A 24,036-nucleotide genomic window follows, 5' to 3' on the forward strand; every position below is an offset into this window, starting at 1 on the left:
TACTGGCTTACCAAAAACAGTGAAGCACCTACAGAGCTGTATTTACAGCAGACATGCTGTTCACTCATGTCACTGTGATGGTATAAATCCCCCTGGTCCTCCTGATCCTTCCCCACAGCCATGTCATCTTCAAGCGCTTCCAGTTAAAGTGGCTGGTGGTGACATAGTAAAGCACCGGGTCCAGGCATGTGTTGAGGACGACGAGCGCCATGGTGACCCGCCTGGCGTGGTAGATGGCGTTGGCGGCGGAGCAGCTCTGGATGATGTCCACGCGGCAAAGGAGGTGCAGCAGGTAGACGACGTGGTTGGGCAGGAAGCAGAGCAGCGTTATCGCCAGGATGGTGCAGATGACCCTCACGGCTTTCTGGGCCGTTTTAGTCTTTATCATGGAAATTCGCCTTGCGGCCAGAGGGTAACACACCAGGATGATCAGGGAGGGCAGCAGGGAGCCAAAGCTCAGGCAGATGAAGCTGTAAGCCGCCAAGCGCGAGTTCCACTCCTTCTTGGCAAAATTCTCAAAGCACCTGAGGCTTCCTGGTTTGTCTTCGTTGGTTTTCAGAGGTCCCATGAGGATGAAAACCAGTATAGCCACTCCGACCGCTACCCAGAGCAACGCACACACGATGAAAGAGCACCAGGGGCTGCGCATCCTTAGATAGGTGTGCGGATGTACGGTGGCCATGTAGCGGTCCACACAGATACAAGTCATGAAACAGATGCTCATGTAGATGTTGGAGAAGAAGAGGATCCCAGTGGTGCGGCAGGCGATATCCCCAAATATCCAGTTGTTATTGTGGAGGTGGTAGTGGATCTTAAAGGGTAAAGTGCAGAGGATGACGATGTCGGCCAGAGCCAGGTTGCTGATGTAGACGCTGAAGGCTGTGCGTGTAGTGGCCCTGAAGGTGAAGACGAAGAGGGCAGCCAGGTTCAGTGGTAGACCTACAACTAAAGCTAGGATGTAGACCGCTGGGAACAGGTAGTACTGGTACTCTTCTGAAGGGTCGGTGCAGTTTAACGCGTTCATCGTTGCTGATGGAAGTGTTGTCAGTGCAGTTGAGTGAAAGTCCCACGGCGTAGGTTGATTCTCATAAGCGCTGCTGCTGCTGCTGCATGGCAGGCTTCAGGTTTTCTGTAACTGTAGCAACACAAACAAGTTTCCACTCAGAGTTTTTCCACTTCCAGTTTCACACTACGTTGGAAACTAAGGTTTTACTAGATGAAAAACAGTTTTCCTTCCGCTTTAAACACATTGTTTTTGTTGCAGGAGCTGACTACATTATTCTGAAAGATGGTGAAGTGAAACAATAAAGGCGGAAAAACACCAAACCACTAAACTGGAACAGTAACAATCAAAGTTACGCTTCAAGTAGCATCCGTGAGACATTAAACATTTCTGTTTATTTAATACATTTTCTGTTTACTTAAGCTAAAAGTTTTAAATCCTGAGCATTAAATCAGCTCTACAATATTAATATTAAGGAGTTTTCACCACATTTTAAGGAATAACAACTTCTCAAAAACATTTTATTTATATTTGTCAGATGTTAACACAAATTATTCCATTTTGTAAAGAAAAAAAACACTTACCAAGTGTCCTAGGGACGCCTCTGCCTGATCTCCAGATGCAGAAAACTACACGGCATGCTGAGAACGCATGAGATAAAAGCTGTGTTTTGTTGCGGCTTCCTCGTGGTGCAGCTCCTCTCAGAATACAGTGAGCGTATATATACGCTGCTCTTTGTTCAAGCCTCTTAATTTCCTGTTTCAGTCTACTGTAGGTGTAGAGTTGAGGGAGGGTCAGGAAATCATAGTGTGAGACTAGATTATGCAAGCAGGCTAGTTTTATCACCCAACCACTGCAGTATAATAAGATCTATGATGAGTGTTTTTCACTGTGCCGAATCACCCAAATACAGAAACGCAACTAACACTCCACTTCCCCACATTTCAAGCAGGTTATATAATCTTTACGAGGAGTGGATTTAATTTTACGTAGGGTTGCTCATGCAGGTCAAACATTACATCAGGCCTTAAATGTCTCAGGATTTTCTTTTTTGCATGATCACCCAGTTTTCGCGGGTATGGAGCGCTAAATGAAAAGTTAAAGGAGCGTCTGGGTTTTTAGGACGTTTTCATGCAAGATATGTTATTTTTTGTGCACACTGGATCCGTATCTCGTGCAGACGGGGTGTTAACTTGTGCACATGAGATCTTTATCTTGTGGATGTGGGGTTACACTCCTGTCTGTAGATTTCAAAGCCACATTAACCTCTTAGGTTAGCTGCTGGGCCCCGGTTTCCTACTCTGTCTTCTCATTCTCTGTGCATTATGAACAGTATCCCTAAGGTGGAATAATACGTGACAACACTTTGAAATATTTTGGGATGTGCACCATGTAAGAGCTGAATCACTGAAGATTTTAAAATCCCAAGACGGGGCCTCACAGTCAGGTAGTAAAGCAAGACTTCATCATGTCAGTTGATATTATAGTTGTGCATATTTTCATATAAAAGTGCTTGTTTATTGTTACTGCATGAGATTATCACAAACCTGTTGCCATCCAGTGAAACCTGGAGCCGATGCCTGCTTTACCTGGTTGTTAATCCAAGTTTGGCAGTTTGCAGTAAAAGTTTAGATACTCTTCACAAATTTGGACAAAAAAGTAAAGTTTTGTTAATTGGATTATGACTCAGTTCACACTACTCATAATAAGTTAGGGATATTTGGGTATGGGTGAATATACGCATGTGCATGGATGTGCAATAAAAGTCAAATTAAATGTGTCGCATTTATTTTTGGGGACCAGAAAAATTCACAAAACACAAGATAAACATTTAGATGTGTCACAGATTAATTTTGAGTAGTGTGTGTTTTGGCTTCTAAATACCTTTTGTGTAATTTGATGTTTTGATTTGATGCTTTTGTTCTGAAAGGATGCGAGCGGAAGTTGTTACCGTAGCGCGGAACACGAAAGGAGTAGCTAGCATCGTTAGCTGTTTACAAGTTTTAGCTAACGTGGGGGTTATAATTATTTAATGTGATAGACGCCTTTACACTAGATAACTAAAGGGTTGTGTCGATGCATATAAAGGTTAATATTGTTTGACTATATTGAGTGATTCAAGGCTGTTCTCTCGGCTTGATAGTTAGCTAAACTAGTTATCGACTGGCGACCGTTAAGCTAGCTAGCGAAGCTAAATGCTGTCAATACAGCTCACAGGAAGCTCCGACACATCAACCCTCAGTCGAGTTATGTTGGCTTTAGGTCAGTTTTATACCGATTTTAAAAACAAGTCATTGTTGGCATTTCTTTCGTAGAATCGGCTACGAACATACAGGAATATTAAAATATGGATAAGCCCACTGTGGCAGACCGAGCAGGTGGAGAAGATGCAGATTTAATATCAGAGTCAGAGAAATGCTACATCTGCCTGAGCCCCTTTGAGAAACAAGCAGTGGCCTCTGTGGAGAACTGTCAGCATGTCTTCTGCCTTGAATGTATTCTCCAGTGGTCCCAGGTAAACATACACCTCACCTGTCCAGCAGTATATGTCAGTCAAGGTAGCCAGAGATACTTGAAGCAGAATATTTATTTTAATTTTTGCCAAAAAGGTGTAAAAATCCCACTGTGGCAGTCAGATATTTGCAAAATCAATCAAACTTTATTTACATATCACCTTGCAAACAATCAAAATGCAATTCAGTAGACAGTAAGAAAAACAGGATATTAAAAACAAAAATGGATTCAGAGACAGCAATTGAATATGGGTAGTTGAAATAATTCAAAATAAAGAATAAAAGATAATAAAACAAACAAAAAAAATGAGTATAATATTGATATACATCAGTATCTTCAAACAAGTTGATTTATGTTGTAAAACAAGTGTAACTACACCACCTTGATTGCTCACTGTTTTAAGAAAAAATAAAAGACAGTAGTGACGTGAACATTATTTAATATATTTTAAAATGCATTTGAGATTAGAGCTGAATGATAAGACAGTTAACAAAGGTTTTTCCGCTGTTAAAAGGTTTTTGTTTTTTGTTTTTTTTTCTTACTTGAGTATAGAGTCTAAGGACAGATAATGTTGTTCACTATAAAGCCCAGGCAATGTGACTGTGATTTTGGGCTATATAAATAAAATTGCAGCAGCTACCCAAACGTGAACAACACTGCTGTTGATTTATATAATTATTGGAAGAGTATGTTTGGGTTTTAGGCCCAGTCCACACGTTCATGGGTATTTTTTTCCTCCTCCAGTTTCAAAAAACTCTCGGCCACATCAACAGTTTGCAAACGCAGGCTGTCAAGCACACGCCGAAGCAACAGGTGGCGATTTTACGAAACGAGTCCTAGTTCAGATTCTGTGCTGTACTGTGGTACATTACAGGACCTATTATTTCCTACGAAGTGAATGTGAATCGAATTGTAAAACGTTCTCACTTCAGACAGCCAACACCTGCCCAGTGGACCGGATCAGTTTTGCTTTCATCCATCAGAGACGGTGTCCTGGAGGGGACATTCAAAAGAAGGTGACTATTTGCAGTGCGCTTAACAAAGCTTGATACATCTTAATCTGCTGTGACACGATGTGGAAACACGTCCCTGTTGGAGGCTGAACTGTTTGTGCTGCTGCAGATCAAAGTCGAGACTCAGAAAAAGGATGCTGATGATGATGAAGAGGAGGAGGAGGAGGGGAGCAGTGCTGCTATCTGTGAGGAATGTGGACGCAGTGACCGCAGGCACCGGCTGCTAGTGTGTATACGGTGTGATTCAGGGTACGGCATGACTGTACACTTTCAAGTTTTTATCTGGTGGTGTTGTCTCAGTGTATTCTGTCATGATTCTACCTTCAGATGGTCTTAAAAGGTTTTCAATCGCAGGACTGTGGTTGCACTTTATGTTCCAGGCATCACATGGACTGCTTGACACCACCGTTAAACACAGGCCCTGAAAGTGACTGGATTTGTCCTGAGTGTGCAGTCATACCTCAACAAACAGGTAAAGCTGTGTAGTTTATTTACTCATGATATTATAACCATTAAAACACACAGTTTTCCTGGATGTAAAGGAATAGATTTTCATAGATTACTGTCAGAAAATGTGTTCTTCTTTATGTCAAATCGTCCCTGTGAAGACACCTTCATACTGGAGGAGGAGATCAGTGATGGAGAACTAACCGACCTCCTAGCTGAAGTCGATGAAAGTGCGTCTACCAGCAGTCGCCTTCGACCCTCCACCATAAGTCGTCCCGGCAGCTCGACTGTACGACGCCACAGCCAGAGGATCCAGAGCAGAGCCAGCACCGATCCTGATCCTCGGCCCCAAACCTCCTGGGTATGTTCAACGTTACGCACAGACAGATTATGGAAACACCTGGAATACGTTTTTCACCAAGATAATTTCAGTCTTTGAGGATTTGAGATCTTCAGAACAGCTGTACGAGCTACTGAACTGTTTTCTGGGCCGTCAACCAATAACTTTACTCAGGTTTCTTTATTTTGAATTCCCTAAAATAGATAAAATACGCCGTATGTACACTGAGATAAAGCCAATGCAGTAATTACAATTCCTAATTTTACACTGAACGGTGATAAAGTATGAGAAAGTATGTGAGCCCTGTGTATCTTATCAAGAAGCTAAATACAGAAAACGTAAAGCGTAAAGATTTAATATATGCCGTTAACTTTCCCCGTGAACATTATTTATTTAAGTGACCTCAAAAATGCAGCTGGCTTGTTCAAGTTAGTGGAGCAAGAGAAAATTCTTGAAGCAGTTATCAGAGTGTGGTTTGATTTGTTTCACAGATTGTGTGCCACACAGATCTAGCACTGTATGGGTGTTACTGTGGCATTGAACCACGTTTCCTGCTCTGCTTTTCTTGAGCATACACTGTTAGCAGTGATGCATAAATACTGGGACAGCTGCTGATGTTCGTGGTTACAGTCTGAAACAAGCGTCTTGGCCCCCTTTGGGCTCCCCTGTGTGGGTTACTGCTGCTGCTTGTTTTATTCAGACCTCTGATATATCTGGTCTTGAAGAATGGTAAATGAACTTATATTTCTATCGCGCTTTTCTACTGACCGCTCAAAGTGTTTTACAACACTTGTCACGTTCACACATTCACACACACATTCATACACTGATGGCAGAGGCTGCCATGCAAGGTGCCAACTGCTCATCAGGAGCAATTTGGGGTTCAGTATCTTGCTCAAGGATACTTCAACATGCAGCTGGGGGAGCCAGGGATTCGAACCAGTGACCTTAAGATCACTGGACGACCCGCTCTAGGGCTCAAGCCTTGATTTCCTGTTTATCTTTGCCGTTCAGAGTCTTGTACCAAGCCTCCTCCGAGCTCTAAGTACTCCTTTTAAGGTGGTACAGTTGCGGCTTCAAATGGCTCACAGTGACTAATGCTGTTAACCTGAGTAGGCGTCTAGAGGCTCGCAGCACATACAGCACTTTGTTTACCAACTTAAGGTTATCTGCGTGTAGCTACTGATCACTGACACTGATTAAGTTTTTTGTTCTCCTTTCTCAGCATGTACCTAAATACCTGTTAAGGGCATCGAAGCCTGCGGTCACAACAGATGAAGCAGCTGCACCTCCTCATCACAGTGACACAGTCAGTAAGTTATCAGTCGTCAGTTCACGTCCATGTAGCTTTAAGAGTCTGTCACTGTGATATTTGACATTATACATGTTTGTGTGATTCACAGAGTTAAAGACAAGAAAAAGAAGAAAGCGTGCAACTTGAGCTCCTGACACCAAGAAGTAGACGTATAGTTACTGCCTAATGAATGTCACAGCAGACAGCGACTATTTAAAAAGTCTTACACAATATGCATTAAAAAGTTGTTATGGGCAGTGATAGTCTTTGTACTTTCCTGTAACAAAATGGGCCTTATAGAGGCAGAATGTGCAAAAACAAAAACTTCTAAAATCTTTATCTGTATCAAAGTCTCTGCTACATATCCTCAACTTAAAATTGGGACACGTCTGGACTTCTTTGCGGAAAATGCCCAACAATATGGGTCATTTTTTGTCCATATCCGTCAGCGAATTTCAGCACAATGTCTATCGGCATCGGCGGCATCCCTCCAGCATGTGGCGCTCTAGGCGATCGCCTATATGGCCTATGCCAAGAGCCGGTCCTGTGCGTTAGGAGTGAGAATGCGCTGGACCTTCATACTTCTTTCAAATAAGTTACACTTTTAAAAATGTTTAATTCATGGCTGTTAACTCTCCACCAGCAGGACACTGACCTTTATACAGACTATCTGAACCAAAGTCTGTTTATCTGTAACTTATTAACATTTATATTATTCACTGAGCATCGTGACAGAGCATGTTTTATTGGAAAGCATCAAAGGCACTTTTCACATAACTGATAACTTAATCATTAGTAAATGAGTGTTGAGGATCTGAGACTAAACCTGCCTCTGCATGTTTCATCCATCTAATCGTTAATGAGCAGAAACTCTTTGAAGGTCTTTTTCTCTTTCTACCTTTTTAATGATGTTGGTTCAACTGTGGCAGCTGAGTCCCATCACACAGACAGAAGACATAATAACCAATAATAATAACCAATATTCCTCTAAAACCTTTTTATAAACCAACACTGCCATCTCCTGGCAGTGAGGTAGACAACACTTAATGGTTACTGACACTATAAACTCCTCAAGTCTCCTGCAAAAAAAACGGTTTGGCCACTACGAAAACTGGCTTCAAAGCCTGCTGCTCGTCCTGGGGGCCTCGTCCAGACCACTAGCTGCACAGCTAACTGAGCTAAGTTAGTTAAAACCAAGACTGACATGTTTGTAATGGTGCTGTCTGTCTTTAATCTCTAAAATATTTGGTGCAGTGAGCAAACAGCTGTGTACAAATTCTCTTCTTCCACAGGTAGAGGATCAGCAGAATCAGAAAAGTCATTTAAATGCAATTTTAAAATGTCATTAATGGCTTAGTTTTAATGCAAAGCATCTTTTTTGCCTGGCCTCAGATCCAGTGGTCAGGAGATTAAGGCACACATGTCAGTAATGACCACATGGTGGCAGCAGTGTGTCAGCAGTGTTGATCTCAAACCATAAACACCATGTGAAGGACCAGAGCCTGCTGCTGCTGTGGTATTAACACTCATGTTGTTCTCTGTCCTTTGTAAAAACTGTTGTTGATTGTTTTTATGTTTGGTATTGTTCTATACTTTTCTTACTGTGAATAAATCCCATGAAAACAACACAAACAATGTCTTAGTCTGTCTTCCCGACACTTTCTATATCATTTAGACCATAAGCTTCCACTGAAGACCCAAATCTTTAAAGTGGTCAAGTGTTCACTGTGATTTTCAGTAAACGTTACTCAAACTGGAGTGAGTTATACACGTACTTTGGATCACCAGAATGTTGTTTGTGCGATAGAGCCAGGAAACTAAGATACAGTGTGTTCGTGTGAATGAAGGAACACTGTGACTCACCACCGACGACTATGAGTAATGGACAATCTGCTGCACCTCCTCAGCCACTTATTGTTTAATTGACCTTTTATAAGTAGATTCAATTTTTCACATTTACACATAAACTCAATAAACTGTTGTGCAAGATGAGTCCTCTCAAAGTAATCCACCTCCAGTCTGCCGTGTGGGGAGAAGTTTCATCATTTCTGGAAAAGAGTCGTGCATGTTGTGCACAGAGCCGTGCACTGAGGGGCAGTGATGCTTTGAGCTACATGTGAGTTCATCCTGAGGAGACCATGAATATCTACCAAATGTCTTGGCCATCCATCTAACAATAGTCAAACCTTTCACTCACAATTGCAAATGTCAACCTCAAAGCTCAAACTACTGAGCAAAGTTTGTTCTGACGATGACGCTGAAGAGAAAGTTAAGGAACCACCAAAGTTCTTACAATTCATCCTCTGGGGATCATGAATGTCTATACAAAACTTCATGGCAATCTAATCGACAGTAGTAGAGATATTTCACTCAAAACTACAAATATAAACCTCATGGTGACACTATAAAATCGCGAGTAATTCAGGAGTAAAGTTTGAGTGGTTCATCATCTGGGTACCACGAATATCTGAGCCAAACTCCATCTCCTAGTTGTTGAGATATTTCACTAAAAAACAAAAATGTAAACCTCCTGGTGCATAAGGAAAAGTCAGAGAGTCACCAAAGTCGGTAGGGTTCATCTTCTGGGGACTATGAATGTCTGTACAAGATTTCACGGCAATCCATCAAAAAGTCGTGGAGGTATTCAAGTGATGTAGGGAGATGCAGGAGGCAGAACTTCCTAGTATGTGAGGCAAACAGGGCATCTGAGATTGAGGGAGGGAGCAGCCTCTCGGCTCGTCTGCAGGATCCCCTCATCCCCGCCTCCCTCAGCATCACTGAGCCCCATCGCCTAGCAACACCAGCCCTCAGCGGCGTCTGAGGATCCGGTCCAGCCGTTCCCCGAGAGGAGGGCTGCCTCAGTCAGACACGCTCAGATCTGTTGCTTCTGGTCATCATGATATTAAACACATCCTTTGATGTCGAAAAGGCATCGCGTGTTGGAGCAGACGCTTTAAAAAAAAAAATCAGTTTCTGAGAGATGAGAGAGAAAAAAGACTAACATGAGGTCAGGAAATCATTAAAATTACGTGCTCAGCCGTGACCTCACGTCTGCTTGATGTGATCCCTGTGACATTACTGTAAAATTATTAAAGCTCACATGTAACCATGTTGACTCGTGTGTGTGTGCGTGTGTGTGTGTGTGTGTGTGTGTGTGTGATTCAGTGGGCGGGCACTTAACAAGCCTGCAGCTCATCTTGCCCTACTTTCCCCCTCAAAACAATGAGTGCAGAAAAACAAACGTTCACCTTCGTTGGCCAGACATGTTTGCTGAGCAGAACTGTTGAAATGAACAAAATGTCCAAACGGAGACACTGCGAGGTGTTTTAAAAGCCAGCGTACGCTAGAAAAGCACTCGCAGTTTCTTATTGTCGGTTTACCTATACTTAGACAATCACCCCCATTTGCATTTAAATGGGGCGACTCTAAACTGCCTACTGGAGGACAGAAGATGTTTTCTTCATTAAAGAGGTCATATTATGCCCATTTTCCAGTTCATACTTTTATTTGGGGGTCCTAGTAGAATAGGTTTACATACTTTAATTTTCATAAAACACATTATTTTTCTCATATGGTGCATTGCTGCACCATCCCTTTTCACACTGTGTCTTGAATGCTCCGTTTTAGCTACAGAGTGAGACATCTCGCCTCTGTACAATCTTTGGTGAGAGTTGCACATGTGCATTACTTAACATGCAGGATGTAGCCAATCAGAGGCAGAGTAGGGCGGGTCATGCCGAGCAAGGTAGTGGGATCTAAAATAACGGCGCTATAGCGGTTGCAGCTGTATGTCTGCTGACTGAGACATTTTTCATCATGAAATGCTTTATTTCTTGATGTATTCTTCATTAAACGTGAGCTGGAATAGTTTGAGATTTTGTATGACTATGATACCATGAAGCTAACGTCAGGAGACAGTTAGCCTACGTTTTGCTAAGCAGCACCTCCACAGCTCACTAATTAACACACGACTTCTTGTTTGTTTAATACGTACAAAAAAGTGTTATCAGTCGTCCAAGTGCTGATTCTGTTTCTTCCTTCTTCCAGTCTTTATGCTAAGCTAAGCTCATCGTTTCCTGGCATCAGTTTAAAGTTGAAATAAGCCAAAATCTCAAGCAAGTTTTTGAGTCTCTTTCCCACCTCGTCAATTTTCTTCGGACTGGCAGCCGACCCAGCCTACAATCCCGAAGCGTCAGTGTTTGACGAGCTAGGAATGAGACTCTGTTGTTGATACAGCTTCAGCCAAATAATTTATTTTTCTGAAGAGCTCAGCTGCTTTACTACACCAATGATGTAAACCTCACTTTCTCGCAGTCAACACTACGACCCCACATGACCCTTTGTTTCATTCATTGAACTCTGCCATCCTTACACCTGGGAGGAAGGACCTGGAGTGCTTTTTGGCATCTGAATATTTGATACTATTTAAGCTGACGCGGTGGAAGAACAGGCTTCCTGAAAAGTACTTTCCTTTGTTTCTCTTCCAGCTGCTCCAGCGTTGACCCGGTACTCACCCTATCAACTCTTTATGGGATCCTGTCACATTCTCCCTCGCAGGAATCACTGACAGGAACAACATACTGCCGCCGTTTGATGAGCCTTCCAGTGGATAAGGAGCCGGGCCAGCGCCGAAGGGGCTTTAGGCTGTAAAGTCTGTGACTCCTTAAGCAATTAGGCTTACCCTAACACGATTAACACACAATGGAGCCAAGGTCAAAACTTCTAATGACTCGCGGCTCCAGAGAAAGTCTGTTTAGTAGTACGGTGTGATTTTAAAGACTGACAGGCTACGTGACGTGCTAATGAGTGACTCTAAACCAGGTTTCATTCACAAATACTGAATGTGTACGGCATTTATGAGACTTTAAAGGAATAGTTCGACACTTTAGGAATTATACACTTAGTCTACAATGCCACTCTCACAGCTGTACACTAAATATGAAGCTATGCTATTATAGCCATTGTACGCGAAACTTGGAAAAAACTCCAACATGGAAAAGAGCAACCAAACATCCACATCCGTCATCCAAGTCGGAAATCCATGTCAGAAACTTGGCAAGATCAGCGAAGCCTGACTTCACTGATATAAACATACATGACATCACAGCAGTATGCCGGCACACACAGTGAAAAATGACCTTTCCATCACTTTATGCAGTGTTTGTGTCGTGAAACATGCTGTAACATCAATTTTGTATGATCTACTTTCATCTCCATTTGATTGATTTATGCGCGATAAAAGTCTTTGCGAGCGCGAGGTGCGAGCCGACTCTCCCCATCTTTTAAGTTCCCTAATGTTAATTCAGCTGCTGCTGAACACATTTTTGATTGGAAATCAGGAATTCTGACTATGTTTTGTTCATGTATAGCCTGTTAAAACATGAGCTGCATATATAAAACTTCAGCCTACACCTTTTCGGTCAATTATTAATCACCTGAAATGAATAAACTGACCAGGCCAACTGCTTCATCTTGCTTCCCGTCTTTATGTCAAACAAAGCTGACTGCCTCCTGGCTCCAGCTCATATCAGAGCCCAGATATTAAAGTGTTATTGATCTTCTCATCTCTCAGAAAGAAAGAAGTCTTTCTCTGTTTAGTTGTAGGAAAGATCTTTTTCTGCAGTGGCAGTAACACAGTGCTGATGCTGCAGGCGTCTCGCCCTCCAGGAGTGATGCTTTAGACCTGCTGAGGCAGAGAGGCACTTTGGTTGAGACATTAGCTTCACAGGCTAATGTGCATTGCCAGGGCTGCTAAATAAGTCAGCAGTGACTGCACAGTATGACTATAAACAGCTTTTCGTTAATGGGGGGGTTTCAAACTCAGAAAGGTCATGTGTCAAGGGCTTTTGGATGTGACCCAGTATGCAGAACGAGAATATCATTTATTAATATCACAACATGCGGTGTCCTTTAGTTCGGTGGTTCCCAAAGGTTTTGCGTGGGACAACTTAAAAGGAAGCGATGCTGTCTCCTCGTGACCCCTTGTGACCCGATGTATTACATCAACAACCGACGACCTTGTTTTATTTTAACGTTTTAGAGGTGTCATTGTAAAAATGTTGAGAATCACTCCTTACTGCTCCTCGAAATATCAAAATTTAACACATGATATCTCTTTTGTCTAATCCCGACATAAATCGAACTGTACGAATGAAAATTTATAGTTTTTTGGGAACTTAAGAGCCAAAATATTATGTTTATGACCAGGTTTGGCACATAACTGCCTGTAAAATGAGATCCAACGATCATGCCAGTATGTCCCTATACATCCCCCCACCTTTCGAAGCACACACATCACCACTAGAGTGAGCGCAGCAGTCCTATGGGCGAGACTAAATGAATTTAACATAGACGCGTGAATACATTTTGGAGCAAGCCGGTGCTGAGAAGACATATGCATGCATAATAGAGAAACATTCTTGCGGCATCTGCACACATCCCTCATTGGTGGTGACTTGTAGGAGCCTTGCACCTGCAGTCAGAAGGGATAACATTACGAGCTGTGTGCTCAGCAGCTCCTCTCCTCCAGCAGACCAAAGAGGGGAGCAAAAAAAAAGTAGGTCACCCTCTCAGAGACCCACACATCTCTCCCAGTGATTCCTCGCTGCAGTGGTGCTTGTGTCTGCCGTGCCAGGGCCTCTGATGGGAGCAAAAAAATGGGAGTCGACAGCTCCCTTCTACTCGTTTTTCCCTGCACAAAGGCAGAAAAGCCTCAACCCCGCTCCTGTCAGATGCCACACTGGAAACAACAGCAGCCGGAGATGGATCACAAACAGTCCATTAGTGATATCATAGCTATTCACTGTAAATCATCTTGCAGACCCAATTCTGTCCAGTGTGTGACTCACAACCTGCCCCAGAAACACTCACAAATCTTAAAGGAAGTGGTTGACATCTTGGGAAATTGGGCAGCAGGCTAGCTTAGCTTAGCATAAATGCTGGAAATGGGGCACACAGCCAGGCTCCGTCTGGAGGTTAGTGTTGTTTTAATGCAGGGCTGATGTTTTTTCGGCACAGTGATTTGAGCTAAATGCTAAAATCACTGTGCTAAAAATGACAATGCTAATGTGTCGATGTCTAGCAGGTATAATGTGCAGCATGTTCACCATCTTAGTTCAGCATTTAACATACTAATATTTGCTTATTAGCACAAAACACAACTGAGCCTGACGGGAATGTCCACAACCCAAAGTATTGCATCTAAAAAATGTAACTGATAATTGACGATGGCATAAGAAGATAAGAAAAAGCCACTCTAGTAAAGTCCAGAGCGGTAAAGATTGCACACATGCTACTAAGTTAGGTCTTAACTTTTCTCCAGCAGTGTGCACTTTCAGATCAGCCGACTGCTGACTCAACAGTTTCATAAAGAAGCAGAGGGTGCTTTGATCTCAGATTAGTAAAAGGAACTGGGGATGAGGCGAAGAGGGAGCGAGGAGGGGATGGTGGTGGTGGTGGGGGGCATCAAAAGACTGAGGAGCTGCTATTTTAGTCCCCAAAGCGGTGAAGGACATTTTATGCAAGAAGAAGAAAAAACAGAGCACCCAGGCTTCTTCTGTAGCACCTGGGGTTAAGCCTGGTTAGCTCACCTCCAGGTTGTGGTGATATTTTATTTCATTTCAAACATTTTAATGTGTCTGAAAATACAAATTAACATGAATCCATCTACCTGTGATGTCGTTAAAAACCCCTGGTCTACATCCATGCTAGCAGCTCTGTGAGACTGTACACTGGCACAGCAGTGCTTTGAGCTAAATGCTAATCTTAGCATGGTAACATGTTCACAATGACAATCAAGGCATGCTGATGTTTAGCAGTTTACTATGATGTTTACTATGTTCATGATTTCGCCTACGGACAATTTAGAGTAACCGATTAGCCAAACTTCTTGCATGTCTTTGGATTGTGGGAGGAAACCGGAGCACCCGGAGAAAACCCACGGAGAACATGCAAGCGCCGCATGGCAATAGATGAACAGTACCGGCTCAGCAAAGTTAGTGCAATTCATTCTGAGAGGACCGCGAATGTCTGGTCCAAATTTCATGGCAGTCTATGAAATAGCAGACATTTCACTCAGAGCTACAAATGTCGACCTCATGATTGTCTGCTGGAGGAAAAAACAAAGGGATCGCCTCAAACATCTGGATTCATCTGGGAGCCATGAATATTTGTACAACATTTCATTGGCAATCCATCCAAGGACCGAGGACCACCTGACCAACATCGCCCTCTTCTCCAGTGTGACATGAAAAACGGCTGCAGCAGCAGATACAGTGTGTAACTTTCCTCTGAGATTCAGTCACTGATGGCGATATTCAGCCAGGACGTCTCTGCTGAGAATGGATGAGATCATCTCCATTCATGGCCCGAGCCGCAGCCTTTCTTTTTTTTTTAAAGCCGGGACAGGAGGGGAACAATGGCTCTCTATGAAAACCTGCAGTGAAATCCCAAGCTAGGCTGCTCTTTTCTCCAAGCTTTTCCCGTTTCCTGTGAATTAATAATAGCCTTGCTGGAGGGAAGTGGATTCACTTAAGATACCCTCATTTAACAGCTGCATGGGAAAGCAGACAGATATAGCGACCCGGGGAATGTGTTAAAGGTGCAGAGACTTTCCCTTAAAGTGGCTGGGAATCGAGCAATTAGTTTCAGCGAGTCACGCTTGTACATTGAATAGATTTCACGGTGAAAACACGCTGATGTGACACGGAGAACACGCTGTACCAGAGGTGTGAAACACATGAGCGACTCTACCGGCTGCAGGGAGCATCTCTGAGCTGAGGGCAGTAACTGAAGCTATTGTGGACGTTCTGCTTATTCATTGAGTGTAGAAAGGCCTTCATTACTTCACTTCTCTGGTGAACGTGCAGCCGTTAATTATCAGGAACAATTAATAATGAGTTTCTCTTTAGTTACTGAGGAGCGAATCATTTAATTAAATTTTTACCTGACGGGACTGAAACTTTTCTTTTTGCTGTTTCAATAGAAAACAATAAAAACATATATCTGTCTCTATGTGGGCTCACATACCTGTGTGAGATCACTGCACAGAGGTTGTATTCATTCAAATGAGTTGCAACGTGACGTCAGCGCTCTACTCGTTCTCATGCAGAGGGCTGAGCGTGTGTTGCATTCAAGTACCATCGGAAATGTTATAGTTGTGTGCAAAAACGACACCACAAGTGCAGCTCTTAAATGATGGACAATCTTGATGTACTTGTACTTTATTCTCCTACATTTATTTGACACGTGCAGTTTAGATAATGGTTAGGGTTGGTCAAACATTTGATTTGTTTGTTGTATCCAAACTCGGATGACGTGTACGGGCTGTAAAGATGAATAGCTGCTTACAAAATACAACAAGTCGTTGTACAAGTTGAAGGAAATCTGAGATTACTGTGTTTTTGACAACTTGAAAACAGTTCATGTCAAAATATTTCATTTCAAGTAACATCATGCGTTCAAAATGGACCAGTTTGTATCATAAATAACCCACTTTTTGTTTGACTTTCGGACTTTTACACAAGTAAAATGTGTAATGCATTGCCTTCGCTTGTAACAGAGTATTTCTACATTGTGATTGCTCAACTTTAAGTTGGCTAAAACATGTGAGTATCACCACTGGCTGTAATAATTAAAGTAGTGAAATTAAAGTAAACGTGGGTGGATTGATTGATCAAATGCAGCATATTTTATACATTCAAAATATGATTTGTGTAAATGTAGTGATGTAAAAACAACAATATTGCCCTCTGAAATGCAGTGGTACCGGTACTTTATTGCATAAAATGAATGTTTTTGAGTAAAGTACGAGTACCTAAAAACTGTACTGAAGAGCACTTCTTGAGTAAAATGTTTTTTGTTTTTTTTTATTCTCCACTTTTCACCATTGATCATTTTAGAGCTGCATTGATTAGTTGATTAACTGATTATTCAGTTAAAAAAAATAAAAAATTTGACAATCGATGAATAGTTTCAGTCATTTATTTATAAGCATGAATGTCAAACATTTGCTGGTTTCATCTCCTTAACTGTGAGGTTTTGCTGGTTTTTGTAGTCATTCATGATATGAAATGAAGAATTGAAACAAAAGAAGCTATTTAAAGCTGTTATTTGTAAGAAAAGTTGATGTTTGAGTCTCATTCCCAATAAATACTGATGCTTTGGGATGGCGGCTGGCCCGGCCTACGATCCCAATGTCTCAGTATTTGCCTTTAAAGACGTCACTGTGTCGACCATTTTCCTTTTAAACAAATTGTTTTTAGACTAAACGACAGAATGATTAATCGCAAGAATAATCAGCAGATTCGTCGATAATTAAAATGGTTTTAGTTGCAGCCCTCTATCGTTTCCCACTCCAAGAAACTGAATTTGTAACGTCACGAGCTTACACGTCAGACGTGGCATCTCAAATTTCCGAGCCCTGGCAGGAGCCACTGAAGGCAGCACGGGGCTCCAGTACTGAGTGCGGCGGCTCCGGAGCTTCAGAGCGGGGCTGAGTGAGAGAGCGAGCCGCTGCAGGAGCCGGAGCCGCGGGGACGATCTCTCCATCGGATACTTACATCTCCTGTTTTATTCACCGCGGGACATGAAATCCGTCTTTTAGAAACACCGCGTTAAACTACAAACTTTCCTCCAGCACAAGATGACGGTGGATTTTGAAGAATGTATTAAGGATTCACCCCGCTTCAGGTAAGAGCATGAAACTCGCGTCAGGCTGGGTCCAAACTGTTGAACGCGTCACTTCTCAGAGCTGGTTCTGCGGTGCTGGGTTCTCCTAACGTGTCCCAGGCTTTGAACGCAACGGTCCGTTTCCATGTGTCCTCCTGTGTTGTGATGCAGCGTGTTGGACCCGAACTGCGACACGTTGCACTTAATACCCTGATCCGATAAATGAACGTCTGGATCACAGCCTGCTCCAAGTCACTCATGTCGGCATGATGATGATGATGATGATGATGATGAGCAATGCAGCCATATGAGCTGTCACGTGCTCAGATCAAAGTCTTATCTGTTGGTCCTCACGTTGGTTTTTCTCCTCTCTGCTGCTGATATAGATTTTATTTCAGCAGCATCTATTGATCAGGTGGAGCAGAGCTGCAATTCTTTCATTATTCATCAATCGGCTCATCATCTCTGCTGTAAAATGTCAGGAGATGTGAGGAACCTCCCTCCAGGGTCTTAAAGATCAAGGTGATGCCTTCAAACCTCTTGTTTTTGTCTGAAAGCAGCCCAAAAATTGACCAGACGATGAATCAATTAGTCAAGAAAGTGATCTGCAGATCAGAGCCCGACTGATATATCGGTCAGCTGGTCGATATTGGCCTACTACAGATGTGTGTTGTTTGTTGTCCATAATGTCCATAACGTACGTATCTTTGTCACAAGTGTCTGAAAACCACATGTGGTCCAAGGGAAGGTTGTGAAAAATGTGTGTTTATGTGTATATTCTTTGTATATAAGAATATCGGCTGATATATTGATTTCAAAATATCCCTCCCCCCAACATCGGCATCAACATTGGCCACAAAGATCCAGTATCGGTCCACTCTGCAGCAGATTAATCCATTACGAGTGTAAGAGCCATTTACAAAGTTTATTTTATTGCAATGTTTAGAAAAATGGTTGAATAATTGCTGTAACTTCCTGTGTAGTTTGACTCGTGTGGATGTTTCCGTAGCTCCCATGTCACACTGTACAGGAAGTGGAATTTTATTGTGAAGTTTTTCTGTTGTGCGAATAAACGAGCATCGATTTATGTGGTTATAATAATAAGACACGTACAAACAAAGATGAAAGTAATGAAGACTAAAGAAAGACGATATCAGGGAGTAGAAGAATCCAATATATCGATATATCAGTGGATATACACACATTTTTGACTATGATACCTCAAATTTTGTTATCAAACACTTGCGACAAAGATAAAAAACTTTATTGTCTAAAATTACATCACTGCACTGAAACCGTAAACTTAAATAGGAATTTAATTTCTATAAATCATCCCAATCATCACTTTCTGCATTATTAGCTCATTAAAAAAGGTCTCATATTGGTGCATATCGGCCAACACATGTCGATACTGTTATATCTGTGATAGGCCAACACCTGCTGATATTATCAATGATAATGCTGAGCCATCAGAATTTGCTAAATGCAAAGGTGTCCTCTTAATGAGCCTGAAAACATCCAGTTATCTGTCTGATAAGACAAAGAAATGCAGCAAATCTGTCAGACGACCAATGGTTCATCGATTCCTGCGTCAGTTCCGGTTCAAACGGTGTGACTGATGGTTGGATCAGAGGAAACTGAAGGTTTCCCCACACAGCCTGTGCCAAAGCCCCTGACCACCGAGCACCAGAGGTTACATAAACAAGGCAGGAATTTTCTACACCCACATCTGAACCTGGTCTCCTGCTCCCAGAGAGTCAGGAGCCTCTCAGGCTGAGGAGGGGGGATATTTTACACTTATTGTGTAGCGCAGGACTCTTTACGCAGGTAAAAGCACCAGTACGACAGTGTAAAGTTCTGCTTTTAACGTTTTATTCAAGACTTTCAATGAAAAAAGCACAAAAATGAGGATATAATCTCCAAATCTCTGTAAATCGACTCTGTTATCTTTCTGTTTTTCTGCTGCAGGTTGGTTTGTAGCAGCTGCGTCATTGTTTTCTCGCATTTTGGGTTCCTGGCAGTTTTATTCTTTGATAAACTGACAAAATATAATAGAAAAAAAGTCAGACTTATGGCTAAAGAGCTAAAGGAAACTATGCACATGGTGTAAGGATGCATAGAAAATATCATTATCATTAAAAAGCTGGTTGAGGTGGAGCTACTTTATCCTCAGTTAGGCTTAATCCAGAGGTGGTTTGATAAATCTGAGGGGTCATGAGATGATTAATGAAGGAAGGAAGAAGAAAACAAAGCTCTGCTGCCAAAATTTGTTCAAATTTTGGATTTTTCTCTCGTCTTTGCTTTGGAAAAAACTTCTAACAACTCAAGACACCTGAAAAGTGGCTTAAACTTAAACAAAGCATTGTATTTATGTAAAATCTCAATCTGAAAAGTAACTGCAGCCGTCAGATGAATGCAGTGGAGTAAAAAGTACATTGTGGTGTTGAAGTATAATCCCAAAAAAGACCTTAAGATCAGTATTTGAATGAATACACTCGGTTACTTCCTCACAGTGCACTTGTGTTGGCTCCCGGAGATAAAAATCTCTGCTCCCAAATCAAAGACTTCCACACTTGGCAGCGGCACCTTTAATGACTGCCATCTGGGCTGGAGAGAGTCACATCTCAGGAAGCGCTGACTGAAGGTTATTTGCACTAACCATCTCCTTCCTCGTTTCATATGCTAAGCAGCGAGACGAGCTGCAGCGAGACAAGCTGCATGCTAAAGAGTCACCCACCTCTTTTATTTTGAGCTCTGAGGCTCCTCTGCGTCTTTTTTTGTTTTTTTTTCTTGAATGGTCTGAAGTTATCTCTCTTGTCTGAGCTGTGGATGTGGAAATGAAAATATTCCTCCTCTTCCTCCTCCTCCTCCTCCTCCTCACACTGTACAGATCTTTTTCTCACTCTTACATGCTCCACTTTCCGTTATTGTGCGCTCTCCTGCAGTTTATGTTAAGACTCTTTTATCCGCCGCCCAGGATGCTTAAACGACCAGAAGAGACGCTTGAAAGAGGCGAAGTAAACGCATGTTCCCGCGGCCACTGAGGCCCGTAACAGTGTTTTTCAGAGAGCATTCAAACGGCTCCTTTGTGGAGCTAAAAGCAGCGCGGCGTCGCGTTATGTAACAACCCTCGGAGGTGGATGACTGGAAGGAAGCAACAGGCCCGGAGCACTGGAAAAAATCAAGGCCTTTCACTGTTAGGATTGGCACGATGCGCCGCTTTCTACACGTGTCAAATCATGCAGGAAATCAGTTGCGAGCACTTATCTCTCACATGTTTCGGGCTTTCTTATCTATCAGCTCCAGCTCGAACCATAAACATGACACAGCAGACGATCTGGTTCTTCTTCTGTGCTTTAAATGTGCTGTTCAAGCACTCCTCGACAACACGACGATGAATCACCAGTCCGGCCTCGAAAACATCTCTCGAAACAAACTGTATGCATTCTGTGTTTTCGTCTCCACGGAGACTCCGACTCGCACAGATGTGAGACTGCAGCCAGCGACGCTCTCCAACATCTGTTCTGAGAAAGTGGTGTGTGATGATTACACGGCCGCAGGAACCCGTGTGTTTGTGTTTGCTCCTGCACAACGTTTGCAAAAACGCAACGTCTGAGCTGTTTTTTCTCCCCCCGCTGACCTGTTAACTCGAGGTCACGCTCGCACGCTGTCGGAGGATAACGACCAGGGACACGTAGCGACCGGTTTGTTCTGTTGTAGTTCATAAGAAGTGTGCATTTTAAGATAACTTGGACTTTAACCCTTTTTTTTGTTTGTTTTCTTAGCAGTTTGGTAACAGTGGCTGTGTTTCCATGAAGCGTTTTGAAGAATAGAAATTTTATGGAAATGGCTTAGTCCTCCAATTCGCAAAAAAGTTTGTACGCTAGCTTGAGGTGGCTTTTGCGAATTAGAGATTTGCAGAATAAACTCTGATGTAGCGAACATTCAACTCAGCTGTTTCCGCTGTCTGCATCATCATCATTGCATTTCTTCTTCGTCTCCGTCGAAGCACGCAACATGGCCGACGCTAGCAGTCGTGCAAGAACAGTTACAACTCGCCCCGTCGAAAGTAATTCCTGAAGACCTCTCTCCATGGTTTGTTTACCTCTAGCCTCTGTTTACTTCCACATCCACGCGTGACGTAGCCACGTATCCTACACCGCTTCATCCTCTGACCAAATTACGCTTCACGTAGCCGAGTTCATTCGCATTCGATTCAAGTTCGCTTAACATTTCATGGAAACCTGGCGAGTGACTTCTCACTGATACATTCAAAGTTCATCAGTGCTTCAAATTCTATGTTTCACGGTCGAGTGCGAACCGTCGTTTTAAAACGTGTAATTGTCGTGTTTTTCTACAACAAGGCCGACTGCACCTGCAGCATATGACTGACTTCGAGCAGGTCTTAGTGATCTCGGAGTCGTCTGGATTGCTGATTTCTCTCTGACTTACTTTTAGTGCCCAAAAGGCTTTGTGAATTTCTACGAGGCCAAAAACATTGGACACATTTTAAAGTTAGGACTCATACATTATATATATCGGAGTTTCTTCTAACTCGGCCTTATAGGAGCTCCTTCCCGGCTGTGAATGCCTCTTGTATTCATGCAGATCTTCTGAGGATAATTTGGCGGGGACTCTCAGCGTCCTCGCTCGGTCTGTTCCCGAGTCCTACCAGTCCTTCAGCAGAATATGACTATTGTCCAGAGAGGTTCTTGCTTCCGCCGAGAGACAGACTCTTTTTCTCTGTGTCTGAATGGCCTCGAGGCAGAGAGCCACGACGATCCTTCCCTCCCTTCCCATGTGAACAGCTGGGGGGGGCGGAGAGCCGAGCCGAGGCGAGGCGAGGCTGCCTTCACTGTGATGTGTTTGTCATTGAGTCACAGAGCCCCCCGACAGGCCGGGGGAATCCGAGGCCAGTGACCTGTGGCGCTCGCTGCCAGTGTGTCTCCAGCGTCTGTGAGAGAACGACTGGACGGACGGACTTGTGACACAAAGTCAGATGACAGGGTGAAGGCAGGGGGGGTTGCATGTCGAATTCCAGGAGATGGCTGATACGAAGGAATGCAGAGAATCTGTGTAATGAATTAACTACAGCTGTTCAGTGGAAATTTGAGGAAATGATAAGAAATTAAGTTAGGGGTTTGTTTGTGAAGTCAAAAAGTAGAGAAAGAATACATGCAGCGGTGAGTTTGATGTAGAATATATGAGTAAATGTGAGCAAAAATCACATCGTACGTTGAGTTTTGATCCACTTTTATGTGATCCAACAGAAAATAACTCTTCACAGGGATGAAATCAAACATCTATTATGATAGTAGGTAGTTGTAGCACTAAAACAATTAGTCCGATAATCGACTGGGGCGTTACAATCTTAATCCTTAATTGAAAATCGCTTGGTACGAAGGTAACCCTGACAGCGTCAGAGATGTTTGGGCTTGTTTTCTGTTTTCAGAGATCCTTTATTGATTTGTTTGGGGAAGAGGGTTTACTCGGAACAGATTCAGGAAACCAAACTTCCATAACATACTGAATTTCTGTCTTTTGTGGTTTATCGTTGAATGCCTGAACTCTTTTGGTGAATATTACTTGAACTTAATCCTGACGTGCAGTACTGTGTTAGCTCGTTAGGTCGTTGCTGGGGCAGACGGGACATTTAAGGGACCATTGCAAAACATATATTTTTATCCAATATGTTGATATCAAAATACTTTTACTTCCTCAAACTGTTTCTGGCATCGCCCCCCAAAGATTGAGAATGTTTGGGTGTCTTGTTTCGTCCAACCTGCCTCCTTAAAAGATAAAAATATTCTGTTTATCATCACTTAAGTCAAATAAACGCAGCGAAATCCTCACAACTTAGACGCTGGAACCATTAGCAGATAAACTCGAAAGGCTTTGGAGTCAATCATTTAAACAACACGATTGTGGAAAACAACATCACGTGTCCTGATGTGATACCAGCGAAAGTCAGGATGAGTGTCCACGTTCAGTATGAATCGCTGTACGACTGCACTTTCCCTCAGTTTATCTACATGCAGCCGCGCTGGTGTTTACAGTTCGACTCCAAATTAGGCTTCGAGCTTCCTTTTTGCATATTGCGCATTTTTGAGTGGGCTGGAAAGTGCCAGGCTCATTTAGCCTCTGGATTTTTTTTTAATATTTCAAGATGTACTCGTCCCATCTGTTTCCTCCTCTGTGGGGAAGGAATTTATAGTGGGATTACATTAGCCGACTTCATATTTAATACACATTTACCAGCGAGGAGCTTATTGCCAAGGAGGGCCCGGGCTTCATATTGGGGTTCTGTTCCCGCTCATGTATAAAGAACTATAAAGAGTTACTTTTAATGGTGCCAAGAACATCTAAAGCGAACCACGCTGATTTCATCCGGTTCATCTGGGTTCATCTTCAGAGGATGTTTCTCCTTGTGTTTCTGGAGGATCTGCATCTCCAGCTGCATGGAGCTGGAAGGGATTTCGCTCTTGTTGCTTCTGCTCTATTTCAGACTGACCTCCTTCCATCTTGAATCTGTGTCAGTGGCCCTTCTGTTCAGCCAACAGCGCTCCTCCCCAAGACGGCGACTTTCGGCCAGTTAAGGGCGGGGGAACGCACCATTATTGTGACTGAAAAACACACTTTGTTGATGTCAAGCTGGTCTCCATCTCTTTGCGTCCAGTCATGCGGCAGCAAACTGCAGCTGATATCATATATAGATGTTTTCTGCTGCATATTTCAGGTCTGAACCACAAGAAATGTT

General features: G+C 42.8%; 3 protein-coding genes across 6 annotated transcripts in view; 2 read left to right on the plus strand and 1 right to left on the minus strand.

The window, feature by feature from the left end:
* Positions 1-64: 64 nt before the first annotated feature.
* On the minus strand, positions 65-2,828 carry LOC311264867 (lysophosphatidic acid receptor 6; the record flags this gene model as incomplete). Its single annotated transcript, XM_084366042.1, has 2 exons — positions 1,588-2,828; positions 65-1,135 (listed from the first exon to the last, which is right to left on the minus strand). The coding sequence occupies exon 2, from the start codon at positions 1,022-1,024 to the stop codon at positions 65-67; it is 960 nt and encodes a 319-aa protein (XP_084222168.1). The 5' UTR covers positions 1,025-1,135; positions 1,588-2,828.
* Positions 2,829-2,959: 131 nt separating this feature from the next.
* On the plus strand, positions 2,960-6,868 carry LOC311264868 (PHD and RING finger domain-containing protein 1-like). Of its 2 annotated transcripts, none has more exons than XM_084366043.1 (7): positions 2,960-3,518; positions 4,450-4,533; positions 4,640-4,779; positions 4,911-5,002; positions 5,139-5,338; positions 6,543-6,630; positions 6,721-6,868. In XM_084366043.1, exons 1-7 carry the CDS (start codon positions 3,351-3,353, stop codon positions 6,756-6,758), a joined length of 810 nt encoding a protein of 269 aa, XP_084222169.1. In that variant the 5' UTR covers positions 2,960-3,350; the 3' UTR covers positions 6,759-6,868. The 2 variants fall into 2 exon arrangements, with proteins under 2 accessions (XP_084222169.1, XP_084222170.1); XM_084366044.1 differs by having other exon boundaries at positions 6,543-6,626.
* A 10,215-nt stretch (positions 6,869-17,083) lies between these two features.
* The window catches only part of acap3a (ArfGAP with coiled-coil, ankyrin repeat and PH domains 3a), a 74,059-nt gene continuing 67,106 nt past the window's right edge, over positions 17,084-24,036 (plus strand). For all 3 annotated transcript variants that reach the window (XM_084365683.1, XM_084365685.1, XM_084365684.1), the window contains exon 1: positions 17,084-17,300. In XM_084365683.1, the coding sequence (XP_084221809.1) occupies positions 17,254-17,300 (47 nt within the window). In that variant the 5' untranslated portion in view covers positions 17,084-17,253. The remainder of the gene's footprint in view (positions 17,301-24,036) is intronic.

Source organism: Pagrus pagrus (assembly GCF_965226575.1).
Source record: "Pagrus pagrus genome assembly, chromosome: 11".
Lineage (NCBI taxonomy): Eukaryota > Metazoa > Chordata > Actinopteri > Spariformes > Sparidae > Pagrus > Pagrus pagrus.